The following is a 20,769-nucleotide window of genomic DNA, read 5'->3' on the forward strand; positions in this document are numbered from 1 at the left end:
AAAATAATGCTTCCCAACTTCTGCTATTTCTTTATATTTTTTCAATTTTTTTTACTTAAAGTGAAAATGTATTTTTCTCTGAGATGAATATTATTTAAAAAATCTCTTATATTTGTATACTAGTATACTTTTAAGCATCAACTAATAAAATAACAGGGCAATAGGTGAATATCAGACTATTTCCAGATATTTTGCATATTGATCTAATTAAAACTTCATAAGTGTATGTACTTACTATGATAATTCTCATTGTATTCTCCAGGTTAAACACATATTAGAGCTGGAATTCTATTCCAATCTCTCCAACTTCAAAAATATGTCCATCTTTTGCTGCACTATATTTTTCTTATTTAAGTGAAAAAAAGTTTCCACCCAGAATGTATATTTTTTTTCAGATAAATGTTCATGGTTTAGGGTTAAGTAGAAGCATCAGAGTAATGGAGAGCATACTGATGAAACTTGATTTGCATATTACTATTTTAGTAGAATATAACTTTGAAGAAGCCACATAAATGGTATTGATCTTTTTATCTGTAAAATATGAGTAATACTAATTTTAAAAATTGCCACAAACTTAAACAATATAAAATATCTAAATTTTGCTGGCATGAAAAATGACACCTAATACCTATTCAGTAAAATTTCATTCCTTTCCCATACTTCTCTGTTTATGTAATTGAAATAGCAGACATTTCCATTTTTCTGTAAATCTTCTTAAAAGGAAAAAAAAAGACACCTGTATCTACATATAATTTTATAAATCTAAAATGTTAAAATATATATTAAAATAACTGTAAACTCTCCTTTTCCCTCCCTTCTATAGAATTGCAGAGTAGCTCTTGTGGAAACCCAGGAGTTCCACCCAAAGGTGTGCTATATGGTACAAGGTTCGATGTTGGGGACAAGATCCGCTACAGCTGTGTAACTGGATATATCCTTGACGGCCACCCTCAACTCACCTGTATAGCCAATTCAGTTAATACAGCCTCATGGGATTTTCCTGTTCCCATCTGTAGAGGTAAAGAAAAAAATAATGTTTATATTTATGTTGACTGAATATTCGTTTGACATAATGAAAATATTTTAAAAATAAGAGTGATAATCAGACAGTATATTTGCAAAACATATTTGGTGCTTGTTTCTTTTATAAAATCTGAAGCTTAGAGAAAAGCACATACAGTACATGAAAGATTAAGAAAAATACTTAGGACAACATTACTTGTGAAACGAGACGGTGGATTATATTTCTATATTTCTATACATATTTATACATACATTGTGTATATATGTGTCTTGATGTTTGTACTGGAAAAACATGGAGTTTATGATGCTTAGAAATTTAGTTAGTCTGTCAAAGTCATGATTTTGTTTTCATTTTGAAATATTGACTGAATCTATGAATCTTTTAAAGATTTCTGGTAGAGAGCTTAGCATGAGAATTCATGAAATTAAGAATGCTGTATAATTTATTATCGATACTAATAAGGATCACTTGTATTATGGGGAAAATATAGTAATATACTAATGTAGACAAAGGTACAAAGTACATAGCCTGGAAGACAGAACATGTTCAACATTAGCTGAATTCGTGCATGAATCTTGCTCACAGAAATTCTCTGGAGAAATCATGATTTCAAGTCATCTGCCCATTTTTTGATCAGATTTTGTTGTTGTTGTTGAGTTTTATGAGTTCTTTTTCTATTTTGGTTATTAACCCCTTATTTATTATAAGATTTGCAAATATCTTCTCCCATTCAGTAGGTTGTGTTTTCATTTTGTTGGTCCTTTGCTTTGCCATTCAGAAGCTTTTTAGTTTGATGTAGACCCATTTGTTTATTTTTGCTTTTGTTTCCTTTTCCTTAGGAGACATATCCAGAAAGATATTGCTAAGATCGATGACAAACAGTGTACTGTCTATGCTTTCTTCTAGGCGTTTTATGGTTTTGGGTCTTATATTCAAGTCTTTAATCCATTTTGAGCTGATTTTTGTGTATGGCATAAAATAGTGGTCTAATTTCATTCTTTTGCATGTGGCTGTCCAGTTTTCACAGTGCCTTTCACCACAGAGACTATCCTTTGTCAATTGTGTGTTCTTTGCTCCTTTGTCATAAATTAATTTTCCATATATATGTAGTTTTATTTCTGGGCTCTCAATTCTACTCCATTTGAGCTCTATGTATGTTTTTCTGCCAATATCATGCTGTTTTGATTATTATAGCTTTGTAATGTAATTTGAAATCAGTGTGATATCTCCAGTTCTGTCCTTTTTCCTTGGAATTGCTTCAGCCACTCGGTATCTTTTGTGGTTCCATATAATTTTTAGGGCTTTTTGTTCAATTTCTGTGAAAAATGTTGCTGGAATTTTGATAGGGATTTCATTGAATCTGTAGATTGCTCTAGATAGTATGGATGCTTTAACAATGTTAATTCTTCTAACATTTTAACAGTGTTAATCCATGAGCTGAGCGTGGAATATCTTTCCATTTCTTTGTGTCTTCTAGGCCTTTATTACATCTTTTCTATACCTATTTTCTTGAGAGTTTTTTGTCATAAATGTGTGTTGAATCTTGTCAGATGCTTTTTCTGTATCTATTGAGTGGAACATATATTTATTTTTCATTTTGTTAACGTGATATATGTGTGTGTGTATGTATATATACACACACAGATACGTGTGTGTGTGTGTATATATATATATCACATTGCTTGATCTGCAGATGTTGAACCATCCTTTAATTCTAAGAATAAATCCCACTTGATCATGATGTATGCTCTCTTAAATGCATTGTTGTTATTCAGTTTCATAATATTTGTTGTAACATAATTTTAATAGTAACATAGATAGTAACATTAATAGTAACATAATTTTTGCATATATGTTCATCAGAGATGTTGGCCTGTAATTTTCTTTCTTTGTGTGTACTTGTCTGGTTTTAGTATCAGGGTAATGTTGACCTCATAAAATAAGTTAGGAAGCCTTCCTCCTTTTCAATTTTTTGGAAAATTTTGAGAAGAATGGGTGTTAAATATTCTTTGAATATTTGGTAGAATTCACCTGTTTTGGATCTGGAATTTTGTTTTTTGTGAGGTTTTTGATTACTGTTTTAATTACCTTATCAGTTTTCTGTCTATTCAGATTTTTTATTTCTTTATGATTTAGTCTTGGAACATTGTATGATTCTAAGAATGTATCCATTTCTTCTTGGTTGTCCAATTTGTTGGTGTATAGCTGTTCATAGTATTCTCTTATAATCCTTTGTACTTCTGTGATATCTTTTGTTACTTCTTCCCTTTCTTTTCAGATTTTATTTATCTGCGCCTTCTTTCTTCTTTTTTTTCCTTAGTGATTCTAGCTAAAGGTTTATCTTTTCAAAGAACCAGCTCTTAATTTCATTGATCTTTTCTATTGTCTATTTAGTCTCTTTTCGTTTATTTCTACTCTGATCTATATGATTTCCCTTCTTCTACTCAGTTTGGGCTTTGTTCTTTTTTTTTTTTTCTTTTTCCTAGTTCTTTTAGGTTAGAGTGTATATTTGATATTTTTCTTATTTCTTGAGGTAGGGCTGTTTGGCTATAAACTGCCCTCTTGGTACCACGTTTGCTGCATCTGATAAGTTTTGGTATGTTGTATTTTCATTTTCATTTGTCTTCAGGTGTATTTTTTATCTTCCTTTGATTTCATCATTGATCCAATAGTTGTTCAGTAGCATGTTGTTTATGTTTCACATATTTGTGATTTTTCTAGCTTTCTTCTTGTAATTGATATCTAGTTTCATACTATTGTGATCAGAAAAGATGATTGATATGATTTCAGTCTTCTTAAATTATTGAGACTTTTTTGTGTGTGTCCTAAGAAATGCTCTATCCTTGAGATGTTCCATGTGCACTTGAGAAGGCTGTGTGTTCCGCATTTGGATGTAATGTTCTGTAAATTTATTAAGTCCATTTTATCTAGTGTTTCATTTAAGGCCACTGTTCCCTTGTTGACTTTCTCTCTGGATCATCATTCACTGATGTAAGTGGGATGTTAAAATCCCCTACTATTATTGTGTTGCTCTCAGTTTCTCACTTAGTTCCGTTAATAATTGTTTTATATATGTTGGTGCTCCTATGCTAGGGGCATATGTATTAATAACTGTTGTGTCTTCTTGATGAATTGTACCTTTTATCATTATAGTATTTCCATATCTGTCTCCTTATCATTTTTTCGTTTGAATTCTCTTTTGTCTCATATGAATATGGCTACATCCACTTTTGTTTGGCTGCCATTTGCTTAGAGTGTCATCTTCCATCCCTTCCTTTGAGTCTGTGCTTGTCTTTAGAGCTGAGCTGAGTCTCCTGGAGAGCATATAGTTGGCTGTTGTGTTGTATTCTGTCTATCCACTCTGTGTTTCAATTGGTGAATTCAGTCCATTTACATTCGTACTTCCATTTTGTTTTCCGGTTGCTCTATATCTCTGTTGTTTCTTTTTTTTCTATTGTTTCTGTCTGCCATTTTATTTCGGTGATTTTCTATGATATATTTCTCAGTTTCTTTTTTCTTATTGTGTCTCTGCTCTAGATTTATGTATTATGATTACCATGAGGTTTATATAAAACATCTCATAAATAAAATAGTCTTCTTTTATTGAAGTATAGTTGATTTACAGTGTTTCAGGTGTACAGCAAAGTGATTCAGTTATATCTGTCTATTCTTTTTCATATTCTTTTCCATTATATGTTATTGCAAGATAGTGAATGTAGTTCCCTGTGTTATACAGTAGGTCCTTGGTGTTTATCTATTTTATATATCTGTTAATCACAATTTCCAAATTTATCCCTCCCCCCTTCCCCTTCGGTAATCATAAGTTTGTATTCTGTCTCTTGAGTCTAGTTCTGTTTTGTAAATAAGTTCATTTGTATCATTTTTTAAAAATTCCACATATAAGTTATATCGTATGATATTTGTCTTTCTCTGTCTGACTTACTTCACTTAGTATGATAATTTCTAGGTCCATCCATGTTTCTGGAAATGGCATTACTTCATTCTTTTTTATGGCTGAGTAACATTCCATTATACATGTAATGGAATATTTTATATATATATATGTGTGTGTGTATGTATATATGTATAGGTGTATATATATGTATATACGTGTGCTATGTCTGCTTTATCCATTCATCTGTTGATGGACATTAAGGTTGCTTCCATGTCTTGGTTCTTGTAAATAGTGCTGCTGTGAACATTGGGGTGCATATATCTTTTCAAATTAGAGTTTTAATCTTTTCTGGATATATGCCCAGGAGTGGGATTGATGGGTCATATGGTAGCTCTATTTTCAGTTTTTTATGGAACCTCCGTACTGTTCTCCACAGTGGCTGCACCAATTTACATTCCCACCAACAGTGTGGGAGGATACCCTTTTCTCCACATCCTCTCCAGCGTTTATTATTTGTTGACTTTTTGATGATGGCCATTTTGACCGGTGCGAGGTGGTACCTCATTGTAGTTTTGATATGCATTTCTCTAATAATTAGTGAAGTAGAGCACCTTTTCATGTGCCTATTGGCCATCTGTATGTCTTCTTTGGAGAAATGTCTGTTTAGGTCTTCTGTGCATTTTTTGACTGGGTTGTTTGTTTTTTTGATATTGAGTTGTATAAGCTGTTTGTATATTTTAGAAATTAACCCCTTGTTGTTTTCATTGTTTGCAAATATTCTCTCCCAGTCCATAGGTTGTCTTTTTATTTTGTTTATAGTTTCCTTTGCTGTATAAAGGCTTTTAAGTTTAACTAGATACTATTTATTTTTGCTTTTGTTTCCATTATCCTTGGGGACAGATGCAATAAAATATTGCTGTGTTTTATGTCAAAGAGTGTTTTGCCTATGTTTTTCTCTAGGAGTTTTATAGTATCCAGTCTTACATTTAGGTCTTTAATCAATTTTGAGTTTATTTCTGTATGTGGTGTTAGAGAATGTTCTAATTTCATTCATTTACATGTAGCTGTCCAGTTTTCCCAGCACCACTTATTGAAGAGTGTCTTTTCTCCATTGTATATTCTTGCCTCCTTTGTTGTAAATTGACCATAAATGTGTGGGCATATCTCTGGACTTTCTATCACTTTCTATTGATCTATGTGTCTGTTTTTGTGTATGTACCATACTGTTTTGATAACTGTGGCTTTGCAGTATAGTCTGAAGTCAGGGAGCATGATTCCTACAGCTCCATTCTTCTTTCTCACGATTGTTTTGGCTATTTGGGGTCGTTTGTGTTTCCATACAGATTTAAAAAATTTTTGTTCCAGTTCTGTGAAACATGCCATTGGTAATTTGATAGGTATTGCATTGAATCTGTAGATTGCCTTGGGTAATATGATCATTTTAACTATATTGATTCTTATAATCCAAGAACATGATATATCTTTCCATCTGCTTTTGTGGTCTTCAGTTTCTTTCATCAGCATCTTATAGTTTTTGGAGTACAGGTCTTTTGCCTCCTTATGTAGGTTTATTTGTAGGTATTTTATTCTTCTTGATGTGGTGGTAAATGGGATTCTTTTCTTAATTTCTCTTTCTGCTATTTTGTTGTTAGTGTATAGAAATGCAACAGATTTCTGTATATTAATTTTGTATCCTGCAACTTTACTGAATTCATTGATGAGCTCTAGTAGTTTTCTGGTAGCATCTTTAGGATTTTCTACATATAGTATTATGTTATTTGCAAACAGTGACAGTTTTACAGCTTCCTTTCCAATTTGGATTCCTTTTCTTTCTTTTCTTCTGTGATTGCTGTGGCTAGGACTTCCAAAACTATGTGGAATAAAAGTGGCAAGAGTGGGCATTCTTGTCTCGTTCCTGAACTTAGCAGGAATGTGTTCAGCTTTTCACCATTGAGTATGATGTTAGCTGTGTGTTTGTCATATATGGCCTTTATTATGTTGAGGTTTTTTCCCTGTATGCTCAGTTTCTGGATAGTTCTTATCATAAATGGATGTTGAATTTTATCAAAAGCTTTTTCTGCATCTATTGAGATGATCATATGGTTTTTATTCTTCAGTTTGTTAATGTGGTATATCCAACTGATTGATTTGTGGATATTGAAAAATCCTTGCATCCCTGGGTTAAATCCCACTTGATCATGGTGTATGATCCTTTTAATGTGCTGTTGGGTTCTGGATAATTCTCCATCAGTGCGACTTTAAGTTTGGTTTCTGGAGAATTGTCTTTTTTGTGATGCTGTGTTACCATGGTTTTTCATGGGGCTTGATGAGCTGTTCTTATGCTGGCACATTTGAAGTAGTGGACACTTTTCTTCTTTAGATGAATGTTCTTTTTTTCCTTGATTCTAATGATTTAACAGATTAGTAATCAGAGGTCTTTCTTTTGTTTTTCAGTAGCTTGTGCTATAGCACTGTTTTTGGTTTCTCTTACTTGAGCTGCCTGTAGTTATATTTGAGAATCAGCACTTTCCACCCTCTACCTCCTTTGCTAGAGGTATTGCCTTGTGCCTTCATTGTAGCTGCTTGTGCCTCGCTGCTGCTAATGATGCTGTTGTAGCTGGCATCATTACCTGGGGCACTGGGATGGCAAGAACCTACTCTGTGCCCAGGATCTCCTGAGTCTCAGGCTCTGCTACAGTGGAGGGAGTGGGAGAGTAGGGAGTGAGCTGGAGTCTCGGTTGCCTCTGCTGCATCTGGGGTTATTAGGTTTGCATGTGCTACTGCTGTGGATGGGCAGGGCTGTAGTGGTAGGCACCTTCATGGCTGGAGAGACCAGTTGCAGGCTCAACTGCCACTGCTGCCTGGTTCCCTGTGAGCATGGGAACCACTGTGGCTGGGAGGCTGGAGTTATGTATGCCTCCTTCCCTGCTGCTACCAGGTTCTCTGGGACTGTGCGCTCAGCTGCCGTGGTTGGGGGTTCAGGATCTCAGGCACTGTCTCTGCTTTTCTTCTGATTCTGCCTTCTCTATGTATTCCAGTCCACCCACCTTTACATGTACAGATGTGTGGAACTCTCCAGCACCCTGGTGTGCTGGACCAAGTCATATTTGTTGAGTTATGTATTTTTACTGGTTGTAGTTTGAAGAGGAGAGACAAAGAGAGCATCTCTCGTTCCACCATGATGCTGATGGCACCCCCTTGCATCTACTTCTATGACTGCTAATTAGCTACCATTTGCTTAAGTATTTATAGTATATTAGGAAATTTATAAGCATACTCACTTTTAAATTTCACAGTATGAAACTGAAGCTCAAAAATTTAAAAAAAATTGTTCAAGGTTACTCAGTAAATGTCAAGAACCATGAAGAGTTTGAGATTTTACTTGACTTGGAATTAACGATTTCTCTGCCACAGTTTCTTGGATGGTGATAGAAGACACAAGAGTCTTGGGTCAGAAACAAAGGAGAGTTTATTATTCACAGAAGTGTCAGGAGACAGAGCATCAGCGTTTGTGCCAGTTCTCCAAGCCCCAGTTCCCATAGAATGTATGAAGAGTATGAGATATCTGCATATGTAGTATGTGTTGTTATAGGAGAGGAATCATGAGCTTCACGACAAATACATTTGAAGAGATAGTTTGGTACAAAGAGAAGGACAGTTGGAATCTCTGCTTGCAAGATGTACAGAAACGTTAGAGTCTGATGAAGAAATTTTTCCCGATTTGGGTTGTGGTGGGGGGGATGCCAGATTTGAACCCTTCTGTCAGGTTCCAAAGCCTTAGCTTGTTATCCCTTTGATACTTCACCAAAATTATTTGCATCTGTCTTCAAAAATGTTTAATAACAAGAGAGTAAATGGAGTTTTATATGTGAATCAGTCCAAAAGTGTTTAGTCAATTTTTTAAATGCATGAAACTTCCTAAATCAAAAGGACTTATTAAGGTACTTAAAACCAAGAGGTGTTTTAAGAGGTTTCAGTGGAGTATTCCCAACACTATCTTAGAGTTAATTTCCTTTGTGGGGCTCCTTTTCTCCCTTCAGCTAAGAGCCTATGGGGTCAGGAAGATCTGAATCTAAATACTCATTCTTCCACTTACCTACTAGGGCCTTTGAGCAAAAATTACATTATTTTAGAAACTATTTATTTAGCTATAATAGAATTAATAGATAGACAGAAATACCAAAATCACAGTACTGTTGGAGTTTAATATGATAGTATATATAAAGTGTCAGTTACATACAAAGTTATTTATGTAGCTCTATCTTTCCACTTTTCCATAGCACTTGTTACCATCTCCTCTTTAAAAAAAGGAATTACAGTCAATAAAATCTTGATGGATAATATCATTTATACTTATATCCAAGTCTAACCTTCCAACCAGCGCTTCTGTTTTTGTTGTTGATTTTGTTGCCATTTTGTTTGTTTCTGCCAGGGCATATACTCTACTTTCCTACTCCTCATCTTCAAGTCCCTTCAGGCATATTTTCTTTGACTCCCATTCTAACCTCTATGGCTTTTATCTATCAAAAAATGACACCCATTGTTTTTTTGAAATTCTGTCTCCTCAACTTCATTTTGCCAAGCTTACCTTTTTTTCTCTTTACCACTGATACTGATGAATACATTTACTCATTCAAATATATTTATTAAGGGCCTGCTCTGTGCAAAGCATTATTTCATGTGATGAGGATCAAAATATGATTAAGAAACACGTCTTGCCTTTAAGAACCCAGTTCTAGTGGGACTGATCATAATGTAATCAAGTAGTTACAGTAATGTGTGATAATTGCTTTAATATCAGAATCTATAGAATGTTAGGCACCTTGATAAGGAAGACCTTAATTTCTCCCAGTTGAGTGGAAGGGATTTGAGGTTGGAACAGTGCTTTAAGAGAAAATTTCACAGAGGACTTGCTAAAAATGCAAACTGTATAGAGCAATAACTTTTCCAATGAGGCGATAATTTTCCTTTCTAGCCTCAAAAGTAGTTCTCATGTATTACTTATATTCACTGGCTAAAGGTGGAATCTATGAAGTCATACTTCATAGAGCGTATGATCTGGTTTTCTAAGGAGCAATTTACCACCTGCTAGCCATTTTTTTAAAAATTAAAACTTTAAAGAGTAGAGGGATAGTGCATTTGGATTTTGTGTGTTTGCCATTTTTGAAAAAAAAAAAACAAAACTATTCAGTCCATGGCTTCCCTCCTCTACTCTTTGCCACTTGATAGCATACTGATTCTTTAATTTATAACTTTGCAGGGGGCTGATAACATTGTAATGATCTGCTTATTGCTTTCCCTGGAGTTTACATATTCTCTCCTCGATGAAACCTTTGCTTTTAGAGAGTTATTTTGGTGATCCCTAACCATGATAGTTTAAGAAAAATGAATGCCTCATCAACCTAGAGAGTATGGTGCAAGGGTTTTTGTGTTCACAAGCACGATGAATTTTATCAACACCATCTGCTAGTATTTGTAAAGGCATTTAACTGCTTGATGCTGGGCTAAACAATATTCCATAAAAAGTGAAACCAAATTCCTGTGCACTAAGTCTGGAATGAGAATACCTGGCATACATACCTGTTCTGCACTTCTTCCTTTGATAGACATTCCATGCCATTTATTTCACTGAGCTTTAATGTGGCCTCAGAGTCCTTCTCAACTCTGTGCTCCCAACACTTCTTACAAATTAAGAGCAGTTGGCAGACAAGGTGAAACAGATTTGCTAGTCCTAGATTAACCATTCTAAAATTCATAATGATATTCTATATTCAGAATGGCATTTTGGTATACACAACCTGGGGCAAACTAATAAAAGTGCATGTGAAAGTTACACATAAATTAAGTGTAACTTTGAATTTTTCTACCACACTTTCCATTACTATCTTGACAATGTTATCTGGACACAAAATATTTCATTAGCCTTATTATCATTTCACATAAAGGGATCTGGTCTCTTTAGGTGAACGGCTGTATTTAATAGTAATGAGGAAAACATTTTCTGCATGCCTTTTAATAAACAAGCAAGAGAAGCGTAAATCATTTGATAATGGGTTTATTTTATCACCTCAAAGACTACCAAAATCCTAGTGATGTCAGGCTACAAGGAAAAATTGACAAGTGTCTCAGGTCACTTGCTGTTTCTTCATCTCTCCCAGGAAAATGTAGGCTGTTCTATCAACAATCAGGCCAACACTCAACCACCTTGTCATGTACCCTAACCTTGTTCTGAAAAGTTCATTTGTGTGATTAAAAGGATGAAAATGTCCTGATTAAATTGTCTTAGTAGTGTCCAGTATGATGGAGCAAAGGTTGCAAGACTTGTCTATAAGAGTATAAGATCCGTGAGCTGATTTGCCTTCCTGCCACATATTACTGGAATGTTGTTTCTTTTGTCAAAAATTGAATATTTTTACTTATTTCAGGAGATGGTAAACGTTAGAGAGATTGGATTAAATGAGATAACATTTTAAAAATGTTTCTATAATGCCTAGCACATAGAAGGTACTCAAAAATTACAAATTGTTTCAAATACACGAAAAAGTAATTTAAAAAATAATATAGAAGTAATAGCTATCACTGTGTTATATGTGTTTAGAATATTTTAAAATATCCATTGCCAGTTAAACATATGCCTATAGCTCCAAGATATTTTCTTTAAAACAAGAGAGTAAAAAAGTCTGCAAAGAGTGGGCTTTGGTCTAATAAAACTTTGGTTTCCTTTACATGTCTGCCACTGAGAAGATATAGAATCTTTATGTGGATATTTAGTGTTTCAGATCTCAGTTTTCTCATCTGTATGATAGGGGAGTCCTTACTACTTGATAGTTACTATAATGAGGATCATATTAGTTAATATATATAAAATACGGACTCTATAATATTCAACAAGTAGTGATTACTGCCTTACTTCTTACTTGATGATAGTCATCATCAAAACAGATATTTGAAAACCGATCTAGATGTATCTATTCTATGACCATACAGGCAGAGGAATTAATTTTTCTCAGAGTTGTAGTAGTTAAGGGGAACTTTAAACCCCACATTAACCTAACACATTAGGTTGGGATCAGCAAGTAATAAACATCAGTGGTGAAAATATGTTTCCCATGGGTAACAGCATTTCTGAGTCATTAATTTCTGGAAGTTCTCACATTTGAAATATATTCAGTAATTAAACTCGTATCTACTAAGAAGTCACTATGCACATGCCATACAGCTAAGTGCCATGATCATTGAAACAACCCCAGGCCTCATGAAACTCATAGTCTATTGAATATGGGAGCTTTTATTTGGAAGATGATCTATTTGGTGACCTGGGTTATTGTCCAAATGTGTGTACTTTAATTCCATGCAAAAAGATAGAGTGGCATTCTTGTATAAGAAATAGGTGCTGGCCTTCTGTGTATTTCTGATATTTAGAGAAGAAAATCAGGGATTTCTATATGTTTACCATATAATTGTCTGCTGCTGCAATTAGCAGTCAGCATTCTCTTTAACATTCAACTCACATATTATTTTCCCCACTAGGTATTTGTGAGTTATATCTTCCTCCATTCAGGAAGCTGTTTACTATTTTTTCCTTTTCCATCCTGTATATAAGAACTCAAATGTTTTTGTTGCCTTACTCTATTGTCCAAGTTTTTTGTTCCTTCATATGTCATTCTCATTTTAAATTAATCCATTTTATTTGACAATAAAGAAATGGTCATTAAGTCTGTATTTTTTTGGTATTTTATGTTATTATAATGTATTGTTAATTTATAGATGTTTGTGTTTTTTTTCCTTAATGGAATGATTTCCACTTTTTTCTCTTTCTCTACAATTCCTAGAAAGATGCTGACAAATGTGTATTTTAAAAATCAAACACAAAAATCAGTTTCTTTTTGAGGCAACTGAGTCTTCAATTGTTTATACCTATTCTGTGTAACTTTAAGCCATATATTTCTGTGGAGACTTTTGTTTATCTGGAGTTTTTTGTTTATTTGTTTTGATGTGTAAGAATTTAAAGTATTTGTTCTAAATGAAAGATTCATATTGCTTGAGGAAAGTTTATATTTTTGAAGAATAACAAAATAGTTTGATAATGTTATACCCATAATAAAAACAGAATTTTATAAATATTAAGCAATACTCATTTCTAACACTTACCTACATTTCAAATCTTGTAGAAAGAAAGAAAAATTATACTGTCTCAGCGCTCACAAAGCATGCACATGATTATTTGGGACCATGACTTACAGAAAAGATGATGGAACATGCTTAGCCAAAAATATATTGACAGCTTCAGAATTCCCTGTGGTGAAATAGATTGTTCAATGCATGATGAGAACCTTGAAGAGCAATCACCTAACTTCCTACTAGGATATAAACTCAGTGAACCACACCAATGACCATCTGGTATTCTATTGCTCTTTGTAAAGCCATCACTCTAAAGATAAGGCAAAATAATTTAGGGAAATGAATGGAAGAAGGGGAATCGTAGCTCACCAAAGACACTGAGTAATATCATGTGACACATGGCTAGCTATGTGGACTAGCTTCATGTGAAAAGTCCTTTTTTTGTGTGCTAAGAAAGCACAGTAAACAAAATTTTTATAAGAATCATTCTAGAAGGATACTTCATACATTTTTGGCTTGGGCTCTTTCTCCCCTATGCAGTATTATTGGTCACCTTAGTAAGTTAAGTGTGTGTGTGTGTTTGAGCCATTCAGTGATGAAAGATCTTTCGTACAGTTAATAATAGAAGGCAAAATTTAAATGTTGAAATTTGAATGCCTTCAGAAATTCTAATTTTTTGGTCTATTGCTTACTGTGCTTGAAGTCTAAAATCTTTCTATAGTCACTTTTCTTAGGATTTTCCCAAGTGCAGATCTGACCCAACAAAACAAATAATTTGCTTTTTTACTATATAATTGTTATGTATGTAAAACTGGCGCTAAATATCTTAAATATTGAAGGAGTCTTGAAAAATAAGTATTTTATCTATAGCTTTTAATGGTTCCATATTTATGTCACTAATTCCTTGTATTTTTGAGTAAGACAATTTTCCCTTCATTTATTGCTCCTTATGTTTGAGGTTACCATAGCATTCAAACTAAGTTACAATTTGAAGGTTACTTATTATATATTTGTATTTGACTTATAGCTAATGTAAAAAAGGCAGATGATGTAGCATAAAAACATGATTTACATAGTAAATAAAATAAATGAGAATAAGGATAACTGTGTTAAGAGAAAATAATGGAAGAGCAAGTTGAAACCAAGAGCAAAGTTAATATGCAAAAGTCATGTTCTGTATTCTTATATACTTGTTAAAATCAACATTAAATTTGGCTTTAATCCACCTGGGAATCTAAACAAATCTGGAGAACATTATTAGTTCATAGTCTCACAAAGCAAACAATTTGTGAGGGAAAACCACACTTACTAAGCAGAGTGCAAAATTTCTTATGCAATACAACATGAAGAAGGTACAGTGTACGCTAATGTCTATGTCCTATATTAGTAAATATGAACTCAGAGAATGAGCTTTCCAGGGTTGCATCACATCTTCTTACTGATGTGTAAATGAGGCCTTGTTATTGAAAAGATAGAGGATCGTATTCATAGAATCAATATAATCAAACCACACATGCCTAATGTCATTGGCCATTATGAGTGACGTACAAACTCAACTATCTAGATTTAGTTCTGACCCAATTTTTGCATATTTTCAAAATGTGAATCTCTTTGTTGGTTTGTACATTTGAAATTCGATGTGAAAATTCATCATCTGAGAACAGAACCAAGGGCATGATATTTCTGCATTAATATGATCTTAATTGTCTTTTACATTTTGTCATTTAATAGATGTGTAATTAATTTCAAAAATAAGTTAGTTTTTTATATTTAGACATCTTATACAGGAAATTCAGTGTGAATATAGTTAATAAAACTTTATATTTAGCATGAATCTGTAACTACTTATTGTAAATATATTAATGATTATTCCAAATTTTTTGAAAATGTTATATGATTGCGTTTATCATAGCTCTTTCTTAAATGGCTGTTGTTCCTGAATCTTTATATCTACAATGAAGAAAATGATTCTAAACAACTAAGATGAGGTCATTGTCAATGCAACTGCATGTTTAGAAAATCATCACAGTACAAAGTATAATGAGTCAGTAAAAATATTGGGCATTTTATTGCTCTAATTTTTATTCAAAAAACATAGAATTTGATGGTTGAAGTGTTAATAATAAATATGTGAAAATTACAAAAAACATTTTCAAATTAAAGGAGGGATAATATTTTTGTATTTATATTCAATTAAATGTCTGTTGATTGACAGTGATGGAGAAGAGATACACAACAGTTGCTGACTTTAAGGAGCTTATGACTTATGGAAAACACATACATAAATATATACTGTAATAAAGTATAAACAGCCCCTTCTACTGCATCCCTCAAGAAAGGTACAAATAAAATGTCATGGAAAATCAGAGGCAGCTGTGAATTTTGTCTTGGTGAGAGGGAGATTAATCTTGATGGAGATTTGAAAAATAACTCAGATGTTCATATTGTATTGCCTTCTTTTTATCTCATATCATTTATTGAGCATTTTCTTTGGGTCAGAGGCAGTTTGCAATTACCCATTTAATCTTCATACTCATGCTATACAGAGTAGATAATATCTCGATCCCCATTTTATAGATGGGGAAACTGAAGCACAATGAGGTTAAGAAGATTTCCCAAGGTCACATAGCTAGTAAAAGGTAGTGTGAGGATTTGGATTCAAGCAGTCTGGCTCCAATACCACGTTCTTAACCTTCGTGTTATACTCTCTTCCCCACTGTCTTGATTATAAAACGTATTCTTTCCATTTTTCCTTTAGTCTTAGTCTATGAAAATGCTTAACATTTTCTCTTAAATTAAATCTAACCAACCTTGTAAACAAAGGGTTTTAAGATTATAACAACCTGCTGTCTTGAGTTACTGTCTTGTTCTTCCAGTTTATTTCAACTCAAAATTGATTAATAATGGTCTTCCCTTGTTTCTTTGCTCTTCATCAAACACTTTTTCAAACGCAAGATGTTTCAACCTTTCTAGGGTTAGGGAACAAATGTATTTAGTAATACATAATGTGTACAGTTGTAAATGTTTATAGCTGTGGTACTGTAACACATCACCTGGGGAAACTAAAAGTGAATTGACTTTTGCTGGTGGAGACAAATGTAGAGAGGAGAGGTTATAATTTCAACTGAGACGATCATTTGAAATCATCTTTAGGAGAGTTTTAAAGCTCAGACTTATCCTCTAGGCAGGTGTAAGCCATTAAGTAAGTGTATTTGAACATTTTTGAGATGGGAAGCTTGTTTTTTTGACAATATGGCATTTATGTAAATGTATCCATTGTAAATGAGAGAGCATCAGCAATAGGCAGAAGGTTTGTGTCCTCCATTTTGCGTTTGTGTGCACACACACACACAATTTGCACAGAGGTGGATGATAGTCGAGGGATGTTTCTATTTATCATCCAGCTTATCTATTCAGGTTTCTGTAACAAAATAACATAGACTGGGTGACTTATAGAAAACAGAAATTTATTTCTCACAGTTCTGGTGGCTGGGAAGTCTAAGATTAAGGCACTGGTAAGTTTCAAACATGAATTTTGTGGAAACATACATTTAGTCTATAGCACCATCTCAACAATAATAACACACCTCATATTTTTTAAGTCCTTATCATGTTCTAAGTATAGTTCTAAGAATTCTCATTTTACCTTTATAAAAACTTACCAATTAGGTATTATGATTTTCTCACTACAAGTATCCACTGAGGCAGGTAGAGGTTAAAACCCTGCCAAAGTTCACACTGGAATAGGGCTTAGAACTGAGTAAACTAAAAACCATTATCTGTAAAATCTTTGTAAGATTTTAGAACCTGTAACTTTCCAATGATGATAACTCTTCCTATGTGCATTACTCTGAATTCATTGAAAGCAAGACTACCCCAATCACTTGTCAGTGGGGGATGAATTCCCCATCAACTGATTTAGACAAATCAAGGTTCATCCCCCAGGACATCTGTAAATGCACAGAAGATAGACTAAAATTTTCATTAGCAATGAAAAATTTGAGTGGCTATTGATATCTACCTTAGTGTAACTAGTTAAAGCTTAGTTAGGAACATGCTGCTGTTAGCCCTGTAACATTTTCAGAAAGGTCATATTTAAATTTCTTGTAGGACTATCTTTCCTGCATGTTTTAGCATATTTAGTGCATGATCTGTTTTGATTCAACATCTGTCCCCTGAACAAAACATATTGTTCCTGGGTCATATTGCTGGTGATTTCTTTGAGGATAAGGAGAGGATTTCTAGGTGATGGTCAGAGATTAAAGGATGTTATGTGGCATGTGGAAGTAGATTATTCAATGAGGGCATTTTAATGATTTTCTTCCTTAGCAATCCCCAGTAATCTCAACAGGAAAGTGTCTAGTTGTATGAGAATAATTTGTCTCTGTGAAATCTTCTAAAGTTTAACTAAATTTAATTTAAATTGACAAAGTGAATATTACAAGTTATGGTCCATTTTTCTTTATATGCTATGACCTCACAAGGTCTTGGGAAAATTAGTTGTTTCATATCATAGCATTCTTACAACTGACACTCAAAATTTAGAATTTTTACTGTTTTTTCAACATATAATCCAGAGTTAAAAATAAAATTAAAGATAAAAAGGAATAAAGAAAAAGTAGAAAAGAGAGAATGTGAAAATGCTTAAAATATTGCTATATGACCAAATATTTTGTGTACCTTAGCCATTGATATTTAGTGGATTCAATATTAAAAAAATATTATCATCACTTCCACACCTTCACTTGAATCAGTGGAAATAGTCTAATATGCATCAATAAGCCTTCCATTTTAAGTAATTTATTATTGAGGAATATGTTAAACAACCTTGCAGAGTCTTTCCCAGATGATTATAGAAGGAAAAGTTAGTAAGGTTATTTCTCATATTAGTATAAATTATGGTTTTCCAAATTATTCCCCAGTAAAACTTGTTAACAAGTTATATAGATAAGCAATAGAAAGTACTTGACTCCATAAATTCAAAAAACATTTATTCTGTCAATTTGTGTTTTCAGTAAAATCAAGAATCATTCTCACCTACAGTTATTTACCAAAGGGTCAATGACCATCATTTCTCTACTCTTTGATATATGGCTTTTTTAGTGTTGTTTTTCCTGAGCACCAGTGTTTTGATTAGCTTATAGGAGGTGAAGCTTTCATTCTATGATACTCTGACTTCAGTTAGCAGGAGTAGTGAGCAGAGGCCACTTTCATTGTTTTCCGTCATTTGAACAATAATGAAATCAATTTATATCCCACAGTGTTAATCAAGTGACCTTTAAGTATATTTTCTGTTATTTTGTAGGAACAAATTATTAGTGAGGAGTAATTTAATCATTTAATGAGAACCTCAGTCAGTTTCATCGATTTTTCTTAATTAAATTTAGGTTAACTCCTCTGCCCTCATGAGTAATTCAGCTCAAGAGAGATAGTGAACATCTGTGGAGATGTTTGAGATAAAGTGACTGCAGTTCAGGAAGAAAGAAAAGTAAGAAAAAATAAGTCTTTTCATTTTATTTAATACATCAAAATTGACTAATGTGTGGCTTGTATTGGTTAGATTAGGCTAGGTCATGCGGCAACAACAAATAACCCTGTAATCTCAGTACCTTCATAAAATGAAAGTTAAATATTTTCTCAGTCTACCTATAGAATGCAAGCAGCAGGTGGGCTCTGCTTACCATAGTCATTGGCTAACTCAGGGTTATAGAGGCCCCATCTCAGGACATTTTCCCATAACTTCTAATGCAGGGGAAAAAAAGGACAAATGGCAACTAGATAGTGTTTCTTAAAACTTTGGTCAGGAGGTGAGACAGGATAGATCTATTTTTTATTTCATTGGCTAAAACAAGCCACGTGACTCCAAATGGTATAGAAGTACATCCTACACAAGCATAGAAGTAGCAGAATATTTATAAATATTCATAATACTTCTAACATGGCTTATAGAAACAGATATTATATCTGGAGTTCCTAACAAGGACACTCCCTTTTCTTAGGTAAAAAAACATCAATATTGGCTAATGGGCTAAGGGATCTCGAAGACACTTGAGTACTGGGAGAACTCCTTAGAAGATTTTGCTGATTTTAAGATATCATCTGGCACCATCTTTATTTTCTTCCACCGTTCTTTTCCCTCCTATATGTGGTGAAAGAAGAATTATTACTTCAAATTTAAGAAATATTTTCCCTATCATTAGTTTTTTAACAAGTGTGCCCATTAAAAATTTTATACGTATGCATACACATCTATATCTGTTTATACATATTTATAACCCAAATGTTTTCTGATCATATATCTTTTCATAGTATAATATTTTATATGCTATGTCCCAAGTGGATGGTTATAATGACTTTAAGCTTAGGTTTGCAGTTGTACTCAGGGATAGGCTCTTTGACCTTTGAAAGGATAAAAGAAAATATCACTACCTGTTTCAGTTTGCTTCACGGATGAAATTGGGTAACTTGCACTTGAAAACTATGAGCTTAGAGTCAACTCAAGTGATGATATTCAACTTTATTTTATGATGTTCTCATTCATCACTTGATAAAAGTAAAATTAAAAAGCTGAAAATAATCTACGGGGGACCCTTCCTTGCCATACATGTGATTCACGACTGTTTTTCTTGTTCCTACTCCTATGCTCATAGAATCAGTATTGTCAGCCTTTCTCTATGTTGACATCTGCTTTTTTTTTTTTTCTCTTTCTTTTTCATTTTTTTGTCAGGAAGTGTTGGCATCTTGTAGGTTTAGTACATACCTGATTTATTCAATCATAATTTTCAGCACCCTTGGTTGTGATTGCAGTATTCTTTTTCTGCCCTAGATGTTTATGAACAAATACTTTCTGTGAGAAGTTCCACTCTACTTTTCCTACTACTTATGTTTGGAAATTATTTCAAAATTCTTCATCATGAAAGGTGATTTATAAGTATTTTCTAAAGATTACATTTTCCCAGGAATTGCACTAGAAGTGGAAATGTTATGGTTTAAAATTCAGAACAATGCTTTATTTAGCATTGTAACTTTTCAGAGAATAACAAATTTGATTTCTTTGCTTTTCTTTATGAGACAGCCATTTTTACAGCTGTCACAAAATTAGATTTAAATTCATCATAGGGAAGTTATGTATTCACAGAGAGCTATGCTTATAATACATATGGCATCCTCTGAAAATTCAACTCCCTCTGCATTTTGAGCATCTATTTCTGAAATGCTGAATGCAAACATAGAAAGTATATGAAATGCACCACTGTTTGTTCAACTCCACCAATATCTAATTTATTTAGTGTAAAATTTTTTGAAGAAAATATATTTAAGGACCTTTAAGTATTAATTATATATAAAGCTATTTTAAATTTTGGGGAGCTTAAGTAAACTGTATCAGATGAAAACACCAATATTGTAGCATGCAGAAATTTCCAAGATTTTATATGCCTTTGAAGAAATTGGAAAACAAAACAAAATGCTGCAACTATGAAAGTTGTAACATTTTGCCTTACTTGAAAGCTAAGAAGTTAACTTGCCACAGTATCATATATATTAGCAAAGACATGAGACTCCTGGGTCAGAGACAAAGGACTTTATTAATTAAAGCACAGTAAATACCATGAGCTTCATAGTTAAATCAGTTCTTATTGCAGAAGTTTCCCTCCAAATACTACAAGACAAAGTAAAATACCACTAGTGGATACTGTATATGCAGTGAGTTTGTGTCAGAGTTGAGGAA

The 20,769-nt window shown here is 33.3% G+C and overlaps 1 protein-coding gene across 1 annotated transcript in view; it reads left to right on the plus strand.

Annotated features, from left to right (window-relative positions):
* CSMD3 (CUB and Sushi multiple domains 3) overlaps nt 1-20,769 on the plus strand; it is a 1,171,706-nt gene that overhangs the window by 268,433 nt on the left and 882,504 nt on the right. The window contains 1 exon segment of the mRNA XM_059902305.1: nt 824-1,018. Within this exon segment, the coding sequence (XP_059758288.1) occupies nt 824-1,018 (195 nt within the window).

This window comes from Balaenoptera ricei, chromosome 17 (genome assembly GCF_028023285.1).
Source record: "Balaenoptera ricei isolate mBalRic1 chromosome 17, mBalRic1.hap2, whole genome shotgun sequence".
NCBI lineage: Eukaryota > Metazoa > Chordata > Mammalia > Artiodactyla > Balaenopteridae > Balaenoptera > Balaenoptera ricei.